Source organism: Nelumbo nucifera, chromosome 3 (genome assembly GCF_055504915.1).
Source record: "Nelumbo nucifera cultivar China Antique chromosome 3, China Antique-T2T, whole genome shotgun sequence".
Lineage (NCBI taxonomy): Eukaryota > Viridiplantae > Streptophyta > Magnoliopsida > Proteales > Nelumbonaceae > Nelumbo > Nelumbo nucifera.
Window position 1 is genome coordinate 8772112 of NC_142651.1, and position 23693 is coordinate 8795804.

Below are 23693 nucleotides of genomic sequence, written 5' to 3' on the forward strand. Positions count from 1 at the left end.
TTTGAATAGGAATGGGCCATCCTGATTCTGATTCCAGGCTTCTATTCCCTTTAACCAAATAGACCCTTAGTGTATTTGTTTAATGGAGGCTTCCGCCATAACGAAAAGTTTAACGGAATCATAATTTGAAAAAATGAAGAATAATGAGGATAAATAGTCATTTTTGCTAATTAAACAACATAATTTAACAAAAGAAAAAGAATTTCTAAAAGATCAAGATACTTTGAGTAAGACTTTAAATTTTAAGGGTATTTAAGCAATTATCAAATAATTTAAGAATACTTTTAAGTAATTAAACCTTATTTTTAGTGGGGTAACATCGAAAAGATGAAAATCTGATCATTCATACCTGGCTGAGACCTGGGATCAAGTCCCGCCTACACCATGGTTGGGGGATGGATCATGGATACCCGGTTGTGTAGCCGTAGCCCATACAAGTTGATCAAGATTTGGAACGACGGGTGGATATAAGCGCATCCAATATGGATTAGACCCGCCACAAAAGCTCTTGAGCTGCCAAGACCATTCTAGTCAAACAAACACTTGGAATGGAATGGGCCATTTCGATTCCGATTCCAAGCTTTTATTCCCTTGAATCAAACAGACCCTCGGTGTATTCGTTCAATGGAGGCTTCCGCCATAACGGAAATGGAAATGGGGTAGAAGTTGGGGAATGGTAAATCAATTTATTTTTTGAATGACAAATGGATGGGAAATTCATCATTTACAAAGAAAATAATGGTGGAAACATTGAGAATTCGGAGTTACTGGTTAGTGAATGTATTGATGATCAGAGGAAAGTTTGGAGAGAGGAAAAAGTAATAGACATTGTTTCAACTTATTCCTGGCAGAAAATTAGATCCATTTTATTCTCTCTATGAATAAGGATGATGAACTTATTTGAAGATTGGAACCAAAAAGTAATTTTTCCATTAAGTCGGCTCATTTAATTGGAATACTAAAGTTTGGAAACTATGTTGTCCCTCTAAATTGAAATTTTTTCTTCTTCTTCTTTCAAGTGGAAGGCTTCCCTCTCTGGAGTTTTGGAAGAAAAAGGGGTTGAGTTAGAAGATATCAATCATATTTTCTTCCAGTGTACCTAATATAAACAAATTTTGATGATGGTTTATTCAAACATAGTCGGTCCAAAAGATGAAGATGGAAATATGAAAGATTAGTGGGAGAGAATTTCAAACCACAGACAATAATTTAAATTAGAAAAAACAGCTATTATATTAGAAAACCACAGGCACTAATGGCTTTTTATGAGAATGTAAAAGTTCATCAAAATGAACCCGCTAGAGAATTTTCTAAGAAGTGGCAACTGATTATTTGGAAATCCCCAAAATGCAACACAATCAAAATTAATTTTGATGCATATTGTATGAATGGTTTCAATTGTGATGTGGGGACCCATTGCTATAAATTATGGTGGGAAAGTTCTAGATATAAAGGCGTACTTTTTGGGTAAAGCCACAATTAATATGGCAGAGGCCTGAGCTACATTAGAAGCCCATAATCTGGCTTTAAACTTCAAAGACTGTCCCATGATTATAGGAGGGGACTCTAAGTTCGTCATTTATTGTTTTCGTGGAGAAACTCAACCGCCATGTAGCATACAAAACATCATCGAAGACTGCATTGCTCTGAAGACCCAGCTCGCATTTGATTTAGAGTACCGATATACCTTTTGGTGAAGCGAAACAAGCTGCTGATTGGCTTACTCATTAGGCCCAATTCAGTCCTTTAGACTCCTTAAACTTTAATATCCAGGATCTCCCTTCCCCTCTAGGTTTTATATGTAATTGTGATTATTGGGGACGTGCTACCCCTATGCTCCTGTAACACCGTTTGGATTTATCAAAAAAAAAGAAAAATTTAATGGAGACATAATTTGAAAAATTGAAGAATAATTGAGAATAAAGAGCCTTTTTTATTAATTAAACAGCAAAATTTAACCAAAAAAAAAGAATTTCTAAAAGTTCGAGATACTTTGAGTAAGACTTGGAATTTTAAGAATATTTAAGCAATTATCAAATAATTTAAGAATACTTATAAGTAATTAAACCTTAAATTTAGTGGGGTAACATCGAAAAGACGAAAATCTGATCATTCATAGGTGGCTGAGACCCGGGATCGAATCCCGCCTACAGGGTTGGGGGATGGATCATGGATACCCGGTTGTGTAGCCCTAGCCCCTAGCCCATACGAATTGATCAGGAATTGGAACGACGGGTGGATATAAGCGCATCCAATATGGATTAGACCCGCCACAAAAGCTATTGAGGGCAATTTCTCCATTGAAAATTACGAACCCTAAGAGCTCTCCCCACTATAAATTTCTCCAAGGAGCTGTGCGCGTTTTCTGTTTTGCGGAAGGCGCAGAGCGAGGGCCGAGGGGCTGGGCTTGAATTGCCAATTACACATTCCACCAAATGGGTAAAAGTTCCAACTCGCTGAAGCCACTTCGTGTCTAGGGTTTCTTACAGGGTTCTTGTCTCGTAGGTTATGTTATTAATATATTTTTTTATACCTTATGCTTCGATGAAAGTTTGGTTGTCTCTGCAATTCATGGAGATTTGGATGGTTTATTGTGTCAAAATATTTTAGCTTATCTCGCGTTTTTTATGCTATATTTTTAGTTTTCACTCGTATTCGTTGGAACCTTATTTTTGTTTTTTTAATTTCCATTTTCCATTAGAGATATGGACTTTGTTTCGGTGGCTCAATTTTTGTTTTATGATTCCATTTGTAACTTCTAGGTATTTGACCTAAAACAAGTGTTGCTTTAATTGTTTAAATGTCATCCTCACCGTATCTATGATTCATTTACTTTTACAGCGAGGATCATGGTTCATGAACTCCGAACCAAGTCGAAGGCTGAGCTTTTGAACCCAATGCATTTCCCCACAAATAAAGCAAGAACATGGGGATTCAGTAGTATTGGGCTTGTATTGATGCTGAGTACCTTGTTCCCCTTGTGGTTTCTTCCCATGGTCTTTTCTTGCCGGCTTGTTGAAGTTGGAGTTGTGTACGGAGGGCGTGATTGGTTTGCTCCCCACTCAAATTTGAGGCACGTGGGCTAATTAGCTTGGGGGCTTCTTCGTTTGATAAGCTCGTCTCAGTGAGTTGCTATGCCATTACCATTGCCGTTGCAAGGTCTTGCACGTTGCTGCGTTGGAAGGGGTGAGCATTATTCGGTTAAAACCGAAATACCGAACTTAAAATTTTGGTTTCAATTTCGGTTTTCAAAGTTAGATGTTCGGTTAATCGAAAAAACCAAATTAACTAAAATTTATTATATAATGTAATATATAATATACAATATATAACATTTAATATATAATATGCTATGTATTTCTATATTAATATATTATATATATGTATTATAATATTATATATTATATATTATAATATATAATATTAAATATTAATTAAATTCGATTTTTAACCCAAATAACCGAAAACTGAACCGAAAATTTTGATTTTGATTATTTTGGATTTCTTGTAATTTGGTTTTGGTTTGGTTTTCATTTTTTTATTTTGATTTTTAAAATTTATGTTTTATTTTCAGTTCGGTTTTTAACCGAATAAACCGAATGCTCACCCTAGGCGTTTGACTTCCAGTTTGGCCCATGGCTTCAGTCCATCAATGAATTTGAACAATAGATCCTTGTCGGACATGTTCGAGATCTCTAGGATAAGGGTTGAAAACTCTTTGATGTATTCATGGAGTGAGTCCTCGTGCTTGAGTCCCTTAAGCTTTTTTTTTTTTTTTTTTCTCGGGCTAGGTACTCCACGTTCTCTGGATAGAATTGTCACTTTAGTTCTCTTGAAATCTGCCAAAGTGTTGATGGTGCATGTGCCGCTCAATGTCTTGGTATTGCATGCGCCACCAAAGCATAGCAGCATCAGTCAAATACATGGTTGCATTACGAACCTGCGTTTATCAATTATCAATGCCAACAAGGCAATATTGCTCCATTTGCCACAAGAAGTTTAGTTCTCAATCATCTTGGGAGCCGGTATAAGGTGTCGGCTTCTGAATCTTCACACGAGTAGGGCTAGTGTTGTGGAGGGGCTAGGTGTACTGGCTATTGCTCTCTTTAGAAGGGTTATATCCCCTCTAATGTCGTTTATTTTAGCTTGGAGGTCAACAGGGGTGGCCATGGCAGATTTCATGGCCAACCACTCTCTCTTCATTTATTCTAATTGTACTTGAACGGCTACCGGCATGGGCATGGATCTCTTCCATGTTGACCATTCCGCTTTCATCTTGTTGACCTTGTCTTAGATGTTGGATCGAGATAAGCTCCCTTCTTGCTCGATGATGCGCCAAGTACTTCCTTGAGGGTACCTTTTAGGACATCTTGGACCTTGCTCACGATGCCATTCAATGGGGCTTCTAGCTCCACCATGGAGCTCTTGAGGGTTTCCACATTGAGGTGGATCTCTTCAACTCGTAACTAGCCTCGTGACAATTGATATCAAAGCCGGTTGCTCTTCAATGCATCATGACCCTTACACGACACTAGTGGTGGCCCACGCCCAGGACCACTGCTAGTACCAACGTTGACAGTGGTACTAGGGTAAAGATATGCTCGATGGATATTATAATAAAAGAGTTAAACCATCATCAGTATTCATGACCATAACAACAATAACAGTGTTACATGTAAGTTGGGGAGTCCATGCTGGAGATAAACGTTGACAGTGGTACTAGGGTAAGGATATGCTCGACGGATATGGGTTAAAGAGAAATGCGGTGTTTAATAACTGTTGAATTAAGCGTTGAAGGTAGAACACAAAAAAGATGCCAAATATAAAAATACATGTTAAGCATTTGAGTAAACCTATAACCTTATCTATAGAATGATGAAGCATGGATGATATAGACGCTTCCTTCAGCAGTTAATCCTAATCCCAGATAACTCAAGGTCAGGTAAGGCGAGTAAAGGGTTTGACAAAGCAGGTTCCTTTGATCCATAATTTATAGTCTTTAGTAGTCCTATTAGTGTGATAATATTATGAAGAAATCTAGTAATGGTGCCTTGAAAAAAAATTGCAGGTACGTAACAATGAAGGAATAGTACTTTAAGGGAGAAGGAATGATGGATTTAAACATTTTTCTGCCATTAAATAAAATTCTAGAGATAAATAGAAGTTTTAATCTGGTCGAATTTCAAAATTGCAAATATAATTTAAGCATATAGTAAATGCAAAGACAAACAAATACACCAAGAGGATTTCAATTTAAAAAAAATGAAAAAGAGCAAAACTGTTTTCATCCTTACTTTTAGTGTCTGAGAACTCATGGTCAGAGATTCCGAGATGGTGATTTGAGTTTTTTTAGACTTTACCTTTTCTTAGATCTTCTTTGTATCGTGGGCCTCGTAGCTATGTATAATTATCAGAGAGTAATCAGTTATAATGCTGAGCTGTACGATACAATGCTCAAAGAATTCCCGTATTGCAAAAAGCAGAGAGGTGGAGGTGTGGAGGTGAGGAGAGTTGCAGAGTGCAGACTTGCAGAATGAAGGCAGACTGCAAACATTCGAACCCTTAAGAGTCGTGACCCTTTACTACTCTACTAGATACCTACCCACCCGCTTTATTTGACCCACTTTCGAGCTGGATGTCAAATTAACCTGTTCATTTGCTCAACGGGTGATTTAACCCAAATTTGACCCGCATGTCAAATGGTTGGGTTTGCAAGAATAGGTGGATGCGTTGGATGGATCAAACGGGTTGCGTGAGTGCCACCCTATCACAAGTATGCCCTCAAAGTGTCATTGTACGTGTCATGATGGGCTATTTATGTATTTTGTATGGGGGATTGACAATACTATTCACCCCCAAAAGCTTAATTTAGGGGTCATTTAGCAAGTCTTTTTTTAAAGATCTTCTGGAAGCTCTGATAGTCAAAAGACGAAGTGAGCTTTTTGCATCAAGATCTTAACAGCTTAAAGATTGTTTGGTTAAGGCGCGTATGTCTGTGCATCTTTCTGCGTGAAGATGAGTTGAAAAAAAAAGTGAGAGCTTCCCAAAAATACCCCGAAATGGGCTTCCTGCATCTTTTTGGGGTTGCGGCTTTCAATGGCTAGTTCTTTTCCCAACTAAATGGGAAAAGACCAAAATGCGGGCTGCTAAACTTCTAAAAAGCCGACAACCCACACGAAAAGACCAAACGGGGTCTTACTCTTTGAGAGGGGGGTAGGTAGTTAAGTGATGCCAATACCGTGTAAAGGCTAAGCACGAGGTCCCCTCGATACAAACTTGTGTGTTTGTGTTTGCCAACATTTAATGCAATACAGTGCCTTTTGCATTTATTATACGCTTAAATTATATTTGCAATTTTGAAACTTGACCAGATTAAAACTTCTGTTTATCTCTAGGATTTTATTTAATGGGCAGAAAAATGTTTAAATACATCATTCATTCTCCCTTAAAGTACTATTCCTTCGTTGTTATGTACTTGCACTTTTTTTTCGAGATACCATTATTAGATTTCTTCATAATATTATCACACTAATAGGACTACTAAAGACTAAATTATGGATCAAAAGAACTTGCTTTGTCAAACCCTTTACTGGCCTTACCTGACCTTGAGTTATCTGGGATTAGGATTAACTGCTGAAGGAGGCGTCTATATCATCCATGCTTCATCATTCTGTAGATAAGGTCATGGGTTTATTCAAATGCTTAACATGTATTTTTATATTTGGCATCTTTTTTGTGTTCTACCTTCAACGCTTAATTCAACAGTTATTAAACACCGCAATTCTCTTTAACCCATATCCGTCGAGCATATCCTTACCCTAGTACCACTGTCAACGTTTATCTCCAGCATGGACACCCCAACTTACATGTAACACTGTTATTGTTGTTATGGTCATAGATACTGATGATGGTTTAACTCTTTTATTATAATATCCATCGAGCATATCTTTACCCTAGTACCATTGTCAACATTTATCTTCGGCATGGACTCCCCAGCTTACATGTAACACTGTTATAGTCATGGATACTGATGATGATGTAACTCTTTTACTGGATGACAGGAGTTTGCCATTTTAAAAAGAGCGAAAGTGAACTCTTTGCTCGGATCACAACGTGGATTGGTTAAAGGTTTCAATTAGAAATCTTGATTAGACACTTCTTTCTACAGGGCATTTTCCAGCCATGGAAACCACAGAGAAACCAGAAGAAACAGCACTGATTGTAAGTATTTGTTGATGATCTTAGTCCTCTTGGCTGTTACTTTCTTGAGAGAAGAAAGGCATTAAAAAATGTTCTCCTTATCATCGTAAAATGTTCTTGCATGCATTGAACGCTGATTATTTTATTTTATTTTTTCACCTTTCTTTCTAACCTTATGTGCTGAGTAGGTTCAGCCTAATCATGCTCATTTCTTGGCCAAGGCCAGGGACATTTTGAACACCATGACTGTAAATTTAAGCTGGATTCCCAGAGAATTAAATACTACAGCCGATGGTTTAGCTAAATTGGGTACCTTTAGGGAAATTTTGTAAAGTGAAAGAAATCTTCCTCTGTAATTTCTTTTTGCTGGTTTAGCTGTAGCACATACATCTCCTCATGTACCTTTCTTCTTTTTAATACAATAATTTATATCTTCTTCAAAAAGATTCAGCCCAATCGTTGAAAACTTCACTCTGCTACATGAATTTGGATTTCTGGAATATCCAGATTTCAGATTTTGATCACTCGTAGTATGTTGTAGAGATTTCCAGTTTCTTATGTCATGCACTTGTCAACCAACCTTGGATTAGTTGTTGACCATGCACTAATTACCATAACATGAGTGCAGCAGGGTGTCTTTGATATAAATTACTGGTGGATTCTCTAATGCTTCCTATGGTATTTATCAATCTTAATGCCCAAATTGAAGGTCCTCCCCTTTTTTAATCAAATGTAAAGCCCAATTCATAGCTGAGTGATTGGATGCCCAAATTGAAGGTTTTACCTATTTATATATATAGGTGAGTGATTGGAGGACCTGCTATATGAAATGAGTGAGTGGACATTTTACAGTATACCTTAATGCGAGGAGATAAATGACCAAACATGTATGACTAGTTGTGGACAATAGGTAAAGGATATTTATTATCATTTTAATCCATTAAGTATGCAAATGGTAAAAATATGCTAAAATTGAGATTATTTGAGTATGTCAAATGATGGCAAGAGCTGGTTATCCTTTTTTACACTTTCCTGGTTACATGACTGTTTATTGTTCAATTTGATATGTTGTCTAATTTGCTAACACCGTTTTATCTAAACCAGGGAGCTCCAAAGATGGCAGGTACAGTAAACTGGGGCACAGCCACTATTATTGGAGTATTTGCTGGTATGCTATATGGAGGCAGCAAGGAGGCAACTGCATCTGTTGTGAGTTTACATTTGTGAATCACTTTTTATACACTAATAAGACCATATGGAATGGTTGTTCAGTTGCAAAATGCTCATTATTTTCTGCTCACTTCACCTAACCAAAATGCATACAATATTGAAAGGTGGAAAAGGGGAAAAAAGAAGGGACACTGAGAAGACAGAAAATTGCTAGAAATCAAGGTGCCAATTAGCTGGTTGGTAAGGTCTCCTGCTGTTTATAGCAGAGACTTGGGATTGAATCTCGCCCACACCATAATGAAAAGTTGAAGTTTTGATCACTCAGAAAAAAGGAAAAAATAAGATGGGTCAATGAATAGGGGACATGGCTTGGCGCATTGTTTAAACCTGGGGCTGACAAGCATGGGAATGTAGGTTTCAATCCCCCTCAAACCCTGGTTAGCTGCGATACATATCAGTGAAGTGGACAGCTGCTCCTTTCTAATGCTCATACCCCTCCCCCCACCCCCAATTAATATGAATACTTTTAGTGCTATATTTGGGATGCTTGAAAATTCCAAAGAAGATTATTTGGAATTTATCAATGTTACCCAATTATATCAATTAAAAAGTTGAGAGACCGCACATGCGGCATATTCATTTGTCTTTTGATTGGTTTTGATCTCTTAGAACCTATCAGAAAAGATTGTTTAGGGGATAACGTGCTTGTCAATTTGCTATGTCATGTATTTTAAGTGGTCCACTGTGTCCTACTGGAGTTCAACTTGGCTTTGTTGACAATGTTTATTAAGAAAAAAAATATACTTATGGCAGAGCAAAGATGCAGAGGTGATGTTAAAGCTTGGGAGCACACCTGACAAGCGTGAGCAGTACCGGTTAATGAGAGATGCAATGGAGAAAAGGTTCATCCGAGTAACTCGTGGGTCAATAGTTGGTGGGGTCCGCCTTGGAATGTTTACTGCTGCTTTTTATGGCTTACAGAATCTGCTTGCTGAGAAACGAGGTGTACATGATGTTTTTAATGTTGTTGGAGCTGGTTCAGCCACTGCTGCAGCATTTGGCCTCATCTGTAAGAAAATGAATTTCATCCATCATCACATTGCTTATTACCTCTGGTCAATCTCCAATAATCAAAATTTGATATTATTGATTCTTCTCAAAGAGTCAAATAAGCCATCTTTCTGCCTAAGAATGCTATTGTTCTGTATAGCTTACTCCTCAAATAGAGAACTTTAACTGTATTTGAATTGCCAAGGTTTACCTTAATCTGCTATATTCGTCATCTTTAATATTTGCAGCAGTTGTTTATGGGCCTTTCTTGTTTGGTTCCCTGAGATTTTTTTTTCTCAAGTACTATAATATATCTCACATGGTTTTTGTTATTAAATTCATAAGCATCAAGAGTGAGCATAAGCATCCCTAACCCCATTAACAATTTGTTTTAAATTAATCAAAAGAAGCATATGTGCACATTAATTTGCATAAATACGTTAATGATGAGTTATCCATCAAAAAATAAATAAATACATCAATATGAAAATGTTTACATCCCAAGCTTTTTATTCCTTGTTACAGACAGTAGTTTGATGCACATTTAGTACCTTTGGAAATGTAAAGCACATATGGCCAACCAGAACATAAATCAAGATATTTCCTACTCAGCTTCTAGGTGGACCTAGTCAGGAAATTTACCAATTATATGATTCTGAACATCAAACCAAGTACTAAAACTGGGATGATTAAAAGAGTATGTTTAACTGTTTTCAGCAGTGTTATTTGGATGCCATGAAATTAATGGATTGAAATCTGCCAATATTTATCACTAGCCATGAAGCTTCCTGTAATGTACTAATGTAGATAATTGAGATGGAGTTTGGATAAGTTTGGGGATATAAATCACTGAGTGGACTTAATTAATGAGCAATTAGATATTTTGGAGTCTAGAGAAACTTGGTGAGAAATTACTGCTTCAGCTGCTCAGCAATAGCTCTTCTGGAAACAGAAAGTCCAGACAACCATGGCTCCCACATGGTGATTTTTACACCTTTTTCCACAAAATTGTGAACTTTAGAAAGCATAAAAATCAGATTCCATTGTTGTTGGTTCCACCTTCGTGAACAAGAACTCTGAATTGTTGTTGTGTTTTAATCTATGATCTTCTTGTTATTTTGGGTGCTTTTGTAAATTCTACATGGGAGGGATTTGGTTCTTCGGATTTTGCAAAATCGATTGATTTTGATTTTGAAGATTGATGCATCCATCATAGCTTGCAAGCACAGTCTTCGCACACCTATGGAAGCATAGGTTCATGAGAGGAGTTGCAGGAGGGTTTCAAAGTCCCGGAAGTTTTCTGCCGGTCAGAAAATGGAGAAGTTTTTTCAAAGTGAAAAGGAAGGAATTCCTGTTGGAGGAGCTGTTCCAACAGAAAGAGCTTACCGTTAAGATCCAAGAAGGTAGAAAAGGTACAGTTCTGCTAGTGGGGGAGGCAGCGTTTTGGTTTCAGAGTTTTCTGGTTGGTGCGGTGAATGTTAGTTGGAGAATGGACTGGAAAAGGCACAATAAGCATTAGAAATAAGGACTACTATGCAGCAAGAAGGAGAAACAGAAAGGGATGGTTTGTGTCTTTAGAAGAAAGGTTTGAGAAGGGAAAGAAGCAACTGATTATCATTCCAGAAGGCAAATATCTGGAAGGGTGGTCAAGAGTTGCTAATGAACTTCATGTGATGGTAAGTAGAAGTTAGGGGAATAAAGAGGAGAGTGACACAACAAAGGAAAAAAGAATTTGTTGAAGCTGAGGGAATGGAAGATAAGTGCAAGTGCAAGAACTCTGCGACAAATGCTTTAGTTACAACAGAACCAATAATCAGGTTAGAGGGAGAGAAGGGGGACTGGGAGCAAAAGCTAGTGGTTATGGCAAACAACGGAGTGACGAATTGGGAAAGAATTTCAGAAGATGTAACGAAGGAACTAGGTTTCAAGTATACAACAGCTCTAACACCATTCAATGAGAGGAATGCCATTCTGGATGCAGGTAAGTCGAAGGTGGATGTTGAGACTGTTGTTACGGAAGAAGGAAGTGTGACAATCTAGAAATGGTTGCCATCTTGCAACTCTTTAGAGTTAAATGGCAACTGTTTTAAGTTGAACCTGTTGGGCTTGCCCTTCAATCTTTGGCAGAGGAACATACTTGAGCAAGTAGTGACAACAATTGGAGGTACGTTGCTTTTGTTTAACAAACATGATTTGAGAGAAGTACGCCTGAAGATTGCTGGAGTCAAGCCAGAGTTGATTCCGAGATCTTTCATGTTGCACACCGGAGGTCTATGGAACAGAGTATGGGTGGCCTTGGAAGTGGAAGTGAAGCTCTGGTTCGGGAAGACGAAGGAGAATGATGACTTGGCCGGATGGGTTACAAATGGCGAGGCATGGGTGAATGAGTATAGTGAAGTGGGCATTGACGTGGAAGCAGGAAAGGTCGCAGAGAGGGTTTTGGGCAAGGCGTTTCAAGTTCCAGACTTGAATGTAGGAAGAGAAAGGGGAATAAAGGAGGTTAATGAAGAAAGAGATCCACATTGGGGAAGATACACCGGAAGGGGCTAAATTGATGAGTGGGTGGGATCCACTGCTTAAAGAGAAGAGATTTGAAAAGAATTTATCTGAATCGGCTGGTCCGCCAACGGTTCAAAAGAGTCACTCGTTGGGGTTTGGAAACTCACGTGACCACACTAGTAATCATCCGTTGCTTGGGTCTTTGATAAACTCAAGTGGTGGGGTCTATTCAAATACATTTGCCATCTCTCCTGGGTCCTCTCCCCCATGTTTACAAGATAGTGGGAGTGGCTAAGAAGCATGACGCAAGACCGCCATCGGCTATGTCAGAACTGGGTTCTCAACTGAAGACCTTGTCATGCCAAAAAGAAATGTCAAAGGAAGATCAAGGTTGCAACGCCAAAGAGATCGATGCAGGAAGGAGATTCAGTTTAGGAGAAAGGCAGTTGGCGAGAAAAAGTTTCATGGGCTTACCCGACCGAAGTTTAAAAGGAGTGGAACAGTAGGAAGGAGGATTTCGACCAATGCCAGAGAAAGATGGGTTTGGGTGGTCGCTAGATACGACAAAAATGGTAGGAAGAGGATTGTAGGTGGAACTCAATGGGTTTTCGGCGAACACACTCCTCCCATGATTGGAGATGCGGGACATCCTTTTCAGGAATTTAGGGTTCCCGAAAGGATTCTTGGTTCTTCCAATCCCGAAGTTACAGAGCTGACACCCCTTGAGGTTGGGTGTGATCTTGGAGAACCAGGCTCGATGGCATTACAAGAAAAAGTTGGTGCCAAGGATCTACCTGTTAACTTTGAGAAAGAAATTTTTAAATTTTCTGATGGGATTGAGGAGGGGGATGGAGTGGTGGAAAGAGCTGAAGTGGAAGAAAACTGTGATAAGGAGGGAAATTTATCAAAGAGAAAGGTGCTTTCATGTGGAGCCAAGAGTAGGGAGATGTGTGGGTAACGGGGAAGGTAACAAGTGATGGAAAAGCTGAAGGGACAGACAAAGAAGTAGGAGGGTGGACTTCGATTCTGATCGGAAAGCTGGGGGTGGAGCTAGGTAGGAGAAGAGTTGTAACCGACCCGAGACAAACTAATTTAGAGAACCAAAAGGTGGTGCCGCCGGAAAATGAGAGGTTACAGTAACGGACAACTTGTTCATGTAACCAAGGTTTTTCATCGTCTCAAGGAAGGATTGGTCGGCAATGGTCCTTGCGACTGATTTAAGAGAATTTACAAAAGGAAAGGACTTAAGACAAACTCTAGACCTCAGAAATGTCCAATCAAAAGATGCAGGCAGTTAAACTCAAGGTACACAACAGAGACCAGAAGAAGAAAACCAAGGAGAAGTTGGAGAAGCTTCAAAGACTGGGGACAGTAGCGGGAAGACAGGAGAGAGAGAGAGAGAGGGAGGGAGAGGAACAGATTCAAAAGGACCAAGAAGGCAAGGAAGTAGTACAAAATGGGAAGGTGAATATCAATAATTTTGGGGTTGATGGAGGGGGAGGAAGTTGAGGTTTCTTAGCTGGATTGTGAGGGGTATGAAAGAAGGAAGGAGGAGGGAGGTGAATGGGTGGAGCTTTGAATTTTTGATAGCAGGAATGGGCAATTTGATCAAGTCTCCAAAGCTAATTTGTTTGAAAATTTATGGAATTTCCTTGATTTACAGCCTTGTAATGCAGAATCCTTTGTGTTTGTATTTGGTGTGTCATCTAGACAACCACGGGTGTTAGGATGTAATCTTTTTCTTTTAATGATTTTTTTCTTGATTCTTAAAAAAAAATTCTCCTAACAGAAATCAAGAAGAAATTTTGTTGTGTGGCACCCTTAGACTGTGTCATGACTCATGAGAAATGTCATGTTGAATAAGGAATCTAGATTATTGATAAAAAAAGGGAACCTAGATTGTTGATAAAAAAGGAACCTAGATTATTGACAAAAAAAGGAACCTAGATTATTGACAAAAAAAGGAACCTAGATTCCACAGCTTAGATTTTGCATCTTTTCTTTTCTTATTCCTACTACATTTAGAAGTTATTAATTTACAAAAAGGCTATTACCAAATATTAGTCCCAGCTATCTGGGTTCTTGGGATGGGTGGGCTGGATTTGGTCCTAACCTTTGGCTTTTTACCATTACACCAAGTAATGGCCCTGAGCTACAATTTCTAGATTTTGACATGCCACGCACCTATGTTCCCTATAGTAGGCAACATTGGTTTCAGAGAAGAATTATAGTTAGATGATACCTTATAGTAGGCCATTATGGATTTCAGTGGTGGCGAACCTATAATAGCAGCTTTGTGTCTGTGTGTTCATTTTGATAATTAATAGCTTTATATCTGCGTTTGATATGTACATTTTCCTTCTTTCTCTTTCCAGTGCCAGGGTCCCTCCTTTGGCGTGCAAGGAATGTGTTGATGGGTTCATTTTTGGGAGCAGCATTTTGCTTCCCTCTTGGTAATATATTTCTGTTATTTATTTTTTCAGAAAATTTTGATTTACTTTCATGTTCTAGACTTCCAAGAGTAAAATACTGCCCATGATTGAACCAAAATTTATTAAGTAAATTTTGATTTACTTAATAAAAAGACATTTATTAAGACGATGATGGGTGAAGGTATACAAAAATATACAAGCTTTATGGCTCAAGCACCAAGAAGAGAACAAAATCCTCATAAAAAAGCCTTCTTTTTGACAAGGAACCCTCCTTGGCTCCTCTTAATTTATCAAACTTTTTTTTTTTATCTTTAATTTCGTAATTCCAAATTTTTCTATCAATACCACCCCACCAAAACCCTCCTCTTAATTTATCCCCCCCTTTCCCCCATACAATTTTTTCTTTTAATGAGATTCATCTAGTAAAACAAACTTGATACTCACATGAATAAGCCAAACACCACAGACCTACTTCTTAATCCTCCAAATTGTCAATGACATCTTCTGGTCAGATCAACTGCTCCAGGAGCCAGATCCCTATTCCCTAGTTTTTTTTTTAGATAATTTGCTAAATCTTTGACAACATTAGCAAATTGCCAGTCAAAGCTGGTACCTTGTCGACTCTATTCCCAGTTGTTAGTAACCTTATCCATGCAAAAGATTTTGTTCTTGTTTTTTCTTTCTTTTTTCTTCTAAAACTTTTGTCTGGAAAATGCTAAAGAAACTTGATTGGCTGTTCAACCCGAAGGTTTTCCTTTTCTAAACATATCTGTTAAAAGGAAAATGAGAAGTACTTTTTTATAGAAGATTTTGTTTTCCTTTTCCCAAAGGTGTCATGCGGTTTGTGGGCCACCATTGACTTTCAATAGCACTCCATTTTTTAGCTTTGACTAAAACATGTCAGTTTTTTTATATTAAAAAAAGTCGGTTTGCAAGATACTGTTTTTTTCTTTTTGGGTGATTGGGTGGGTTCAGTTTAAATTCTCATAAAATCAGATTGACATCTTTTTTGATTGTTCAAGACTGAATAGTTTTATGTACCAATAAGGAATTGAATTGAATGGCAGAATTAAGGTTCCCTCTCTCACAGGTTGGGTTCATCTGAAGCTTGTGGAGAAAGCAAATGAAGAGAACTTGGCTGCTTATTCCACATTGGATGAAAATGGAGAGGCAAAGAGTGGAGTCGGTGCTGCAATCGAGAGGCTTGAAGGGAGCTTGAGTAAATAATATGACAATCTTAAGTGTTGAAGATCAAACATTAATGCACTGTGGAAAGAAAAGCAAGCGTGGACAAGGAAGAAAGAGAAAACCGTTGAAACAAACTTGATACATCTTGTGTATTTTTTTTTTTTAATTTTTTCAACCAGAGTAGGGAATTTCGTTCGAGTACATACTACATAGCCATAAGAAATTCAGGGACTATCTACCACATACGGGTTCTCGAGATGGCACTCACATGCTTGTTTAGCAATACAATGAGCCAATTCATTACAATTAGAGAAATAAAGGGAATTACCGCATTGGAGATCCTTCTAAGAATAATCCTGCAGTCACCAATGATGGTTTTAATTCGCTGAGAAGAGAGACGACTCCAACAGGGGTTTCTTGTGTTTCTAAGTTGGTAATTGAAACCTGGTTCCCATTTGATGTAGGAACTAGGAACTTTTCTAATTTCAATTGTGCAAACAAATCTTGTAGATCTGTCGTTCTATATTTGTCAAAATAATATTATTACCTAACTGCATAATGTTCGTAACCTAACTTTGATTATGTTTTTGTTTCTTTTAATATGTATTTTTAAGCTACCAGTTAGATGGCTGGTTTCCTTTTCACTGGCCTTACCTATTCTTATTCTTTTCATTCCCTCCATAACAAAGGACCAAAGTGAAATAAGCACTTTTTTTCTTTTCAAAATTTTTCTTCTCAAAGTTTTCCTCTTTAATGGTTATTCTTTTTTTTTCAGAATAAATCAATTAAAAGAATCCTTCATTGATTGCGCTAGTGATTTTAAAATGTGGAGGTTGTTTTGGAATGGAGAGTATTGCATTTCACAAGCGTTCTGTTCACCAAGAATCAGGAACGCCACTCTCTGGTTATACGCTTGTACATCGGTTTTTTCTCTTTTTGAGAAACACATAAATTTAAAAAAAAAAATTGGTTCTCTCTGATTATGCATTTTTTGTTTCTGGAAAACCCATAGAAAACCCCACTTGGTGGAGAGGTTTTTTTTTTTTAATTTTATTTTTATGGTAATCAGAAGGAGCTCCACAAGATAGGAATAGCATGCATCCAGTGCTTGGAGTTTGTTTTTAAAACATTTTCATTGTAACAAGGGACTCTTGGATCTCTTGCCCACAAGAACTCTACCCACAAAACACTACCTCCGTGCATTGGGAACATCTCTCCATGCATAACAAGATGTAAGAGCATGAGAAGTTCCCTATGTGGCTGTGATCTCATGTGAATAGTGTGGGTAGAGTCATGTGTAGGAGATCTAGACTCGGGCACAACATCGCAGAAAAACTATCAGCTTTTTCAGTCATTCATCACCATTATCTTGATTCACATCATTTTGATGATTCAAGAAACCATCTTCTGATGAAACCCACAGCATAATTAGCAAAAATCGATTTGCCAAATGTAATTAAATGGTGTATTTGTTTGTTTTGTTCCCAAGTTGGTGAAACGGAACATTTGTAAAATTCGTCTGTTTAGCTAAACAGAACCTTGGTTTGTTCTTGGCATTTGACAGAAACAGTATGGTAATACCTGACCATATCAAATAAAGTCCTTTTTAACCCCATAACATAATATGGTAATACGGGGACTAGCAGATGATCTTTATTGCACAACCAAAACCATCATCATATCGGGTATGTACAGAACTTGAATATTTATTTACTTTAATAAATTATGTGATCAGCACAGTTTCTATCACAGGGGAAAAATTATGTAAACAATTCAGTATAATTCTTGTCCTCCTTAAGGTTTGGAGGAAAAAAAGAACTACTACAATTATACGTTACTGTAACAAAAAAAATTACATTTCACATATGATCAAAAGAGTATTCATGAATTTTAATGAATTCGATCAAGAGACTGGCCTCTGTATAGTTTTGTATTCTTTAGGCATCTTTCTGCCTGTGTTGTTCCAGAAAGGGTCTTCTCTAAGGAGTATAGAGTATAGACCCTGTTCGATCACCAATATGCTTGGAGACAAGTCCAATCTCCAAATACTGTGACAGCATGATAGCGCTCTAGCTCTGAATGGCATCAAGCCCATACTAATAATTATTTACATCATGCACTGATAAGACTGCGGGAACCATCTCAACATCAAGAAGTGTTTCATTCTTATCAATAGAGCAAAAATGCCATAGCATGGGAAATGCATCAATGCTACTGATAAGTACCTGCAAAACATTATCAACAACACAAGGGGCTTTGTTATAAGGCAAAATAACTATATTCCATTCTATCATACCATATAAAAGGGTAAAAGGGTTGATGTCCTGAATATCTAATACAACCTACAAGTTCAAGTGCAATTAACCGGCTCCCTTGGATGAACCATGAAACCAAAGATTTCACTGGTCAGATGATCTCAATCATCTGATAAGCAGATCATCATCATCAAGAATTGCACAACTGATAAGCAGATCATCCCCTTTATCTTATACAAGGCATGGATAATATTTTTTTTTTTTTTTTTTTTTTTTGGGATTGGTATGCCATCATCATCATCTGATGCCTTATCCCAATCCATTCTATTTAAAGCCATATCCACTATTAAATTATTAGTGCTTAAATAATTTCTTACTACTTCTACCCATGTCCTTTTTGGTCTACCCCCTAGCTCTTCTTCTAACTAGAGCAGTTGGTGGTCTTCCATGCATGTGACCAAACCATCTTAGTTTACTCTCTCTCATTTTATCACTTATTGGAGCTACTCCTAGTTTTCTACAGATGACTTCATTCCTGATCCTATCCTTTCTAGTTTTTTGATTGGTATGTATAGGATTTATTTTCTCTTGTGTATTAAGTTAAGATTACATACCAGACTGGAGCATAGGAAGATGACAAGTCAAGAAATGGGTAGGGCCACCTATCATAAAGAGAATTATCATTACATGTAATGAAAACTAGAGGTTATCAGAGCAGAAGGTTGAAAGAAGAAACCAACTTTACCAAATTGAGATACACGCATGGACAAGCCACTGAAAAATGACATATATTCCCGTCCATAAAATAAAGTATGCAAACCGAAATAGAGGAAACCGCTGAAAGGTAAAACACGCAGTGATCAGGCAAATAACTTGAAAAATAAAATGAAAACTTGAAAAAGATAAGTAGCAAATTAGCAATGATAAATTACAACTCACCAAACAATTTAAGGCCATATCCCCAAGCAGTATAATGGCATTGATTGAGTGCATACCAATCTTCAACTAACACAGGAGGAAAAGAAACACTAATCAAATAAGAAGGATTTTTGGAGAAGGAATTGAATCTTCTAGACAATATAAAGATGAATTCTCCTAAAACCACTTAACAAAATATAAGAACAAGCTAGCAGATGCATCCTTACTAAGATGTATGGCTATTGGCATAGCTATAAATCATTTCAAAAAATGAAAAAGTAAAACAGAAAAGATAAAAGGAATGGCTCTGGATATGATCAAGGTACCGCACTTGCTCAGTCACAAAATGCACGTATGAAGACATGAAAATATCATTAAAATTTCATTTTTAACATTAATGTCTCTTTTTCTCTCAAAACGAAAAATTAAGATTCCATCCAATTTTTATTCAAATGTTGACATAGTGATTAACATCAGAAAAAAATAGTACCAAAAAAAGTCTGGATGCCACTTTTATTAGATAAGTAGCTTGCAGATAAACAAATCAACTGTTCACTTAATCCTGAATTTTCTAAAGGAATATGTGGAAAAAAATTTGTAAGGTAGAAGATATGGTTAACCTGCTTGGCACTTGAATGGACCTGTCATTTCTAAGTTGAATAGGTCTTTTGGGTTTCATTAACTATCACAAGGCTCATCTTAGAGTAAAAGTTCGACATTTGGAAAAAGTCATAAAAACAACAGCATACAGATTATGATGTTGCAATAGAAATATGGATTCAAACCAAAATAAAATACAAAGGATAAAGACCTTTTTAAGTGGGAGCTGACAAGTTTTCCATGTCCAATTAACACTAGAACCATATTTATGAATGCATACAGCATAAGCAACTATAGGTGAGGAAAGAAAATTAGATCAAACTGTTTCGTTTGATACTTACAAAAGTCAGTTTGTAGTCTTTCATGGTTAAAAATGGAAAGAGGATAAGCCAAAAGACAATATCAGTGAGCACCACAGCACCTGCGTTCATCTGTTAAATAAACAAGGAAAAAAAAAGGAGATTCAAGTTAAATGAAACAACATAGGTATTGTATTTAATAATATTATAAAAGAGAAAATTCTAAGGTTGTATTCCAATCCAGGATCATATTCAGGAATTAAAAGGGGTAGTAGATATATTAAAAAGTTAATGCTATCCAATTTAATCAACATTTGGCATAGAAGAATTCTTAGATATGAACCGTGAAAGTTTGTAACAACCATGATGTTCACCACATTTACCACTTTGCAACTGGTATGCATCCCTTATTTATTATAAAAAAACACTGATATATAACCCTTGTGATCTAACATATAGTTATATAAGCTTTCCTCAAAAAGAAATCCTATCTATGCATGCAAACTATACAGGAAAACGGGATTGCACAAGGAAGGAAGAATGAGCTACTGCTGGAGATGAAAAAGAAGAGAGGAGAAAAGAAACAATATCTCATTTTATAGATAAATTGGAAGGCAGAACATTGAATTTTCCTATCAATACTATGTTTTCCTAAAATAAAGCCTTCATAAATTCTTGGCATAGATTTTTACCTGAAAAATAACTTGAAAGACATAACTCCAAATTCCAGCAGTTTGGTGAACATAACGTTCTTCCTGTGGATCTGGTGTTTTTGCAGAGTAACAAGCATTTGCATTTTCCCCATGCATAGAAGCCATGTTGGTGCCTCGTTCTGTATCTATAGTGGAATGATTAACCTTATAACCACCAAACTTATGGTGGTATTGGTAACACCCATAAATGGAGAGCAAGGAACCAAGCTACAATTGGAATTGTAATCATAAGCAACAGAGATGTGTTGTGTGAAGATATCAAGTATATATAAAATGAATAAATCAGCTTATAAGTTATAATAAATAACAGCAACATCATGGAAGCAGACCATGACGATAATGATAACTTGACCAAGTGTGTGCATACAGACATTCAAGGTGAAAAATAGAGACACTCAAAAGAAGATTTTCTGGTATAATCCCTTTAAAGCTACAATTGGAATTGTAATCATAAGCAACGGAGATGTGTTGTGTGAAGATATCAAGTATATATAAAATGAATAAATCAGCTTATAAGTTATAATAAATAACAGAAATATAATGGAAGCAGACCATGATGATAATGATTACTTGACCAAGTGTGTGCATACAGACATTCAAGGTGAAAAATAGAGACACTCAAGAAGATTTTCTGGTATAAGCCCTTTAAAGTTAGAGGGCATACCCCAAAATAAATGGTAACCAATGTAAAAGTCCACCTGCAACATCCAAAACCAGAAGCCCAAAATAGATAAGAAAGTTCATCCTCCATGCTTAATTAGAAAGCTGGTCATACATACAACTTTATTATATAATAAATAAATAAAATGGTCTCTAACTCTCTATACTTCATGTTGTAGGAAGCTATGGAAACCTTCAATAACAGAAATATTAAAACTAAAATACAGGGCATTCCAAGTCATAGCAAATAAAAGTTTTCATTTACATGTACATTACTGAAAGCACTCTAAGGTGCCTTTGGTTACAATGTCTCAAAGTTTTATTTTTCCCCTTTAAGAACACGGGCTTCCTTTGCAAGATGCTCATACATTTAATCCCTTAGTTCAGATTATACTTTATGATGAACTCTCTGGCGTAACTAACCATTCTGAACTTACTAAAGCTTTTTCTTCTTTTATCCTTTTTTCCTGGATAATAGAAGTATAAGGAACAAAAAGAGGCTAGCTAACTAATTATGAAATTGGTCAGAAGATTTGTGTACCACATTCAATCAGTAATTTAGCACTATGACCAAGAAAAGTGGAAAACAAGACTTCCTATAAAACAAAATGTTTTAAAACATAGAGACATGATGTGAGGCATAATTCAGAATGTAAGAAGCATAAGCGTCGCGAGCACAAGGAGGCTTGCGCCTACTTAAGGGGTAGAGGTGGAGGAGGAAGAAGAAAAAGAGGAAGTGGATCCAGTCTTGTTCTTCCTTTTTTTTTTTTTGATAAGTTCCCTTTCTTTTTTTCTTCTCTTTTTTTTTCTTTCTTTTTCTTTCCCTTCCCTTCCCTTCCCTTCCCTTTTCCTTTTTTATTTCTTTTCTTTTATTCTTTCTCTTTGCATGAGTCATACACCTTAGAGGCACCAACTCCTCAGGGTGTTCTGGGGCGCCTCACCAGGAGGTGCGCCTCCAAGTGTATGCCTCCCACACCTTTTAAAACATTTAACAAAGCCATACAACTAGAACTATAAAGTTTCAGAACAAGGGTGTCAAACCAAAATTTGGTTAGCCACTTCAATGGTAGTTTAACTATTTAAGCATTAAAAAAAAAAACAAAACAAAAATTGGCTTACTGGGTATAGAAGAAAAATATGCCACCACCATCGACAATGACATTCGCAATGAGCAATGCCAAAAGTACAAAAAAAGCAATAATGCGAAAAGCCAGCAGCCAAGCAGGATGCAAGTCTTTCAAACATGGTTTCCAAGCGTCATCCTCATATAAAGTCCCTGCCTTTCCTTGTCGTGGTTCTCCTCCATCAATTTCTGAATCACTGGAACCTTCATATTTCCATATAAGTAGTGATGCCAGAACAATAGAGGTCAAGACCCAAATAGCACAAAGCAAGAACCTCCAGTTCAACCAATAACTAGGGGTGGTTGTATCAGAAATCACGACTGGATGCCATGAACGGTTGGAGACCCCTGTTAAGAAATCCATGGCGTTACATATAATACATTGATGTGTGTAAAATGTTTACTTCATTTCCAGGTGCTACTTTGTAGGAAAATTTAAAAGAGGGTCTAGTTTAACCCAAATCTATAAGAATAAGAACCAATGGAGAGGAATGAAAACAGAAACCCAAAACACAAGAATCTAAGACTAAGGCCATCAAATAGAAATGCAAATAGACACCATATACGCAAAATTAAATGAAAAGAATCCTAATTATTACTGGGTTTCTCATAAATAGTAGAATCAGTGAAGGAGAAGAGCTAGTCTTGCAAAGCAGAAATTCAAGCACCATGAAACAAGACGAATTTGACCTCATTAATGGTTGAAATTAAGCAGATATTCTTAGCTACGGTCCTACGGATGAGTTTTACACAGAAAGATAAGATCAATATTAACAATGAGAGGGAAGAAGCTGAATTCTAAGGAAAGGAAAGCTGAATACTTACATCGAAAAAGGAAGGAGAGCGAGGGTGGTGTGTAAACGAGATTCTTTGCTTCTTCACTTTGGAAGCAAAACAAGAAAGGAGAACAGAAGACAAAAGGGCGGCTTACTTTAGACATAAATTTCCCCTTTTTTATCTCTTCTCCAGATTACAGATATCAAGTTATCAACCAAACAAATCCCCGATTACGGACTCAGATGGTATTAATTGCTATATGCATATATATCCGTATCGGTCTATGAGATAAGAAAATTGTAAAGATCTCAACCACCCATTTTAGAACAGTCTTTCTTTCTTTCTTTCTTTCATTTTTCCTTTCTTTTAATCACCCAATATTGGAGGGAGAACGAGACAGAAACTGAGACAGAGACGCACGAAGACGACAGGAGTTCTTTTATGCAGATTTAAATATGCTTTTTTTTTTTTATAAAAAGATCTAAAACGATTGAAATATGCTTGAGCCTTGAGTTGAGGCCGCTTGGAATTGAAAAATATTTAGTTCAATGGGAATAGTAACTTAAAAAAAGAGTAAAAATGGTCAAAGTGATTGAAGTCGATCAGATGTGCAATTTAATGGATCATTTAATGTAATATGGTATGGTGCATTTAATGGATAGTTTGTTCTTCGTCAAATATATATAATATGGTATGGTGCATTTAATGGATAGTTTGATCTTCGTCAAATATATATAATATGGTATGGTGCATTTAATGGATCGTTTGATCAATGGGCCATCGTGCAGAAAATCTATATCCTAATTGTA

At 36.9% G+C, this 23693-nt stretch overlaps 2 protein-coding genes across 10 annotated transcripts; one reads left to right on the forward strand and one right to left on the reverse strand.

The window, feature by feature from the left end:
* Nucleotides 1-2268: 2268 nt before the first annotated feature.
* LOC104593161 (Mitochondrial import inner membrane translocase subunit Tim17/Tim22/Tim23 family protein) lies at nt 2269-16090 on the forward strand. 8 transcript variants are annotated; one of them, XM_010252885.3, is made up of 7 exons: nt 2272-2439; nt 2842-3186; nt 7062-7221; nt 8305-8409; nt 9184-9439; nt 14295-14372; nt 15442-16090. In XM_010252885.3, exons 3-7 carry the CDS (start codon nt 7183-7185, stop codon nt 15576-15578), a joined length of 615 nt encoding a protein of 204 aa, XP_010251187.1. In that variant the 5' UTR covers nt 2272-2439; nt 2842-3186; nt 7062-7182; the 3' UTR covers nt 15579-16090. The 8 variants fall into 8 exon arrangements, with proteins under 8 accessions (XP_010251185.1, XP_010251189.1, XP_010251190.1 ...); XM_019196998.2 differs by having other exon boundaries at nt 2842-3124; XM_010252883.3 differs by lacking the exon at nt 2842-3186 and having other exon boundaries at nt 2269-2439; nt 7169-7221.
* Nucleotides 16091-17227: 1137 nt separating this feature from the next.
* On the reverse strand, nt 17228-23304 carry LOC104593162 (uncharacterized). Of its 2 annotated transcripts, XM_010252889.3 has the most exons (9): nt 22933-23304; nt 22104-22455; nt 20989-21022; nt 20304-20531; nt 19654-19743; nt 18734-18799; nt 18540-18631; nt 18409-18456; nt 17228-17764 (listed from the first exon to the last, which is right to left on the reverse strand). In XM_010252889.3, exons 1-9 carry the CDS (start codon nt 23045-23047, stop codon nt 17647-17649), a joined length of 1143 nt encoding a protein of 380 aa, XP_010251191.1. In that variant the 5' UTR covers nt 23048-23304; the 3' UTR covers nt 17228-17646. The 2 variants fall into 2 exon arrangements, with proteins under 2 accessions (XP_010251191.1, XP_088758363.1); XM_088902237.1 differs by lacking the exon at nt 18409-18456 and having other exon boundaries at nt 22933-23206.
* Between the last annotated feature and the right edge of the window lie 389 nt (nt 23305-23693).

Excerpts from the sequence above, each read along its gene's own strand:
- LOC104593161 (XM_010252883.3), top strand. Across the intron at positions 8,410-9,183 it reads AGGAGGCAACTGCATCTGTT|AGCAAAGATGCAGAGGTGAT; the intron begins GTGAGTTTACAT and ends TACTTATGGCAG. Across the intron at positions 14,373-15,441 it reads AGCATTTTGCTTCCCTCTTG|GTTGGGTTCATCTGAAGCTT; the intron begins GTAATATATTTC and ends CCTCTCTCACAG.
- LOC104593162 (XM_010252889.3), bottom strand. The coding sequence starts at position 23,047 with ATGTCTAAAGTAAGCCGCCCTTTTGTCTTCTGTTCTCCTTTCTTGTTT. Across the intron at positions 20,532-20,988 it reads TGGTTACCATTTATTTTGGG|CTTGGTTCCTTGCTCTCCAT; the intron begins GTATGCCCTCTA and ends TTCCAATTGTAG. Across the intron at positions 19,744-20,303 it reads TCTTTCAAGTTATTTTTCAG|ATGAACGCAGGTGCTGTGGT; the intron begins GTAAAAATCTAT and ends TTTATTTAACAG.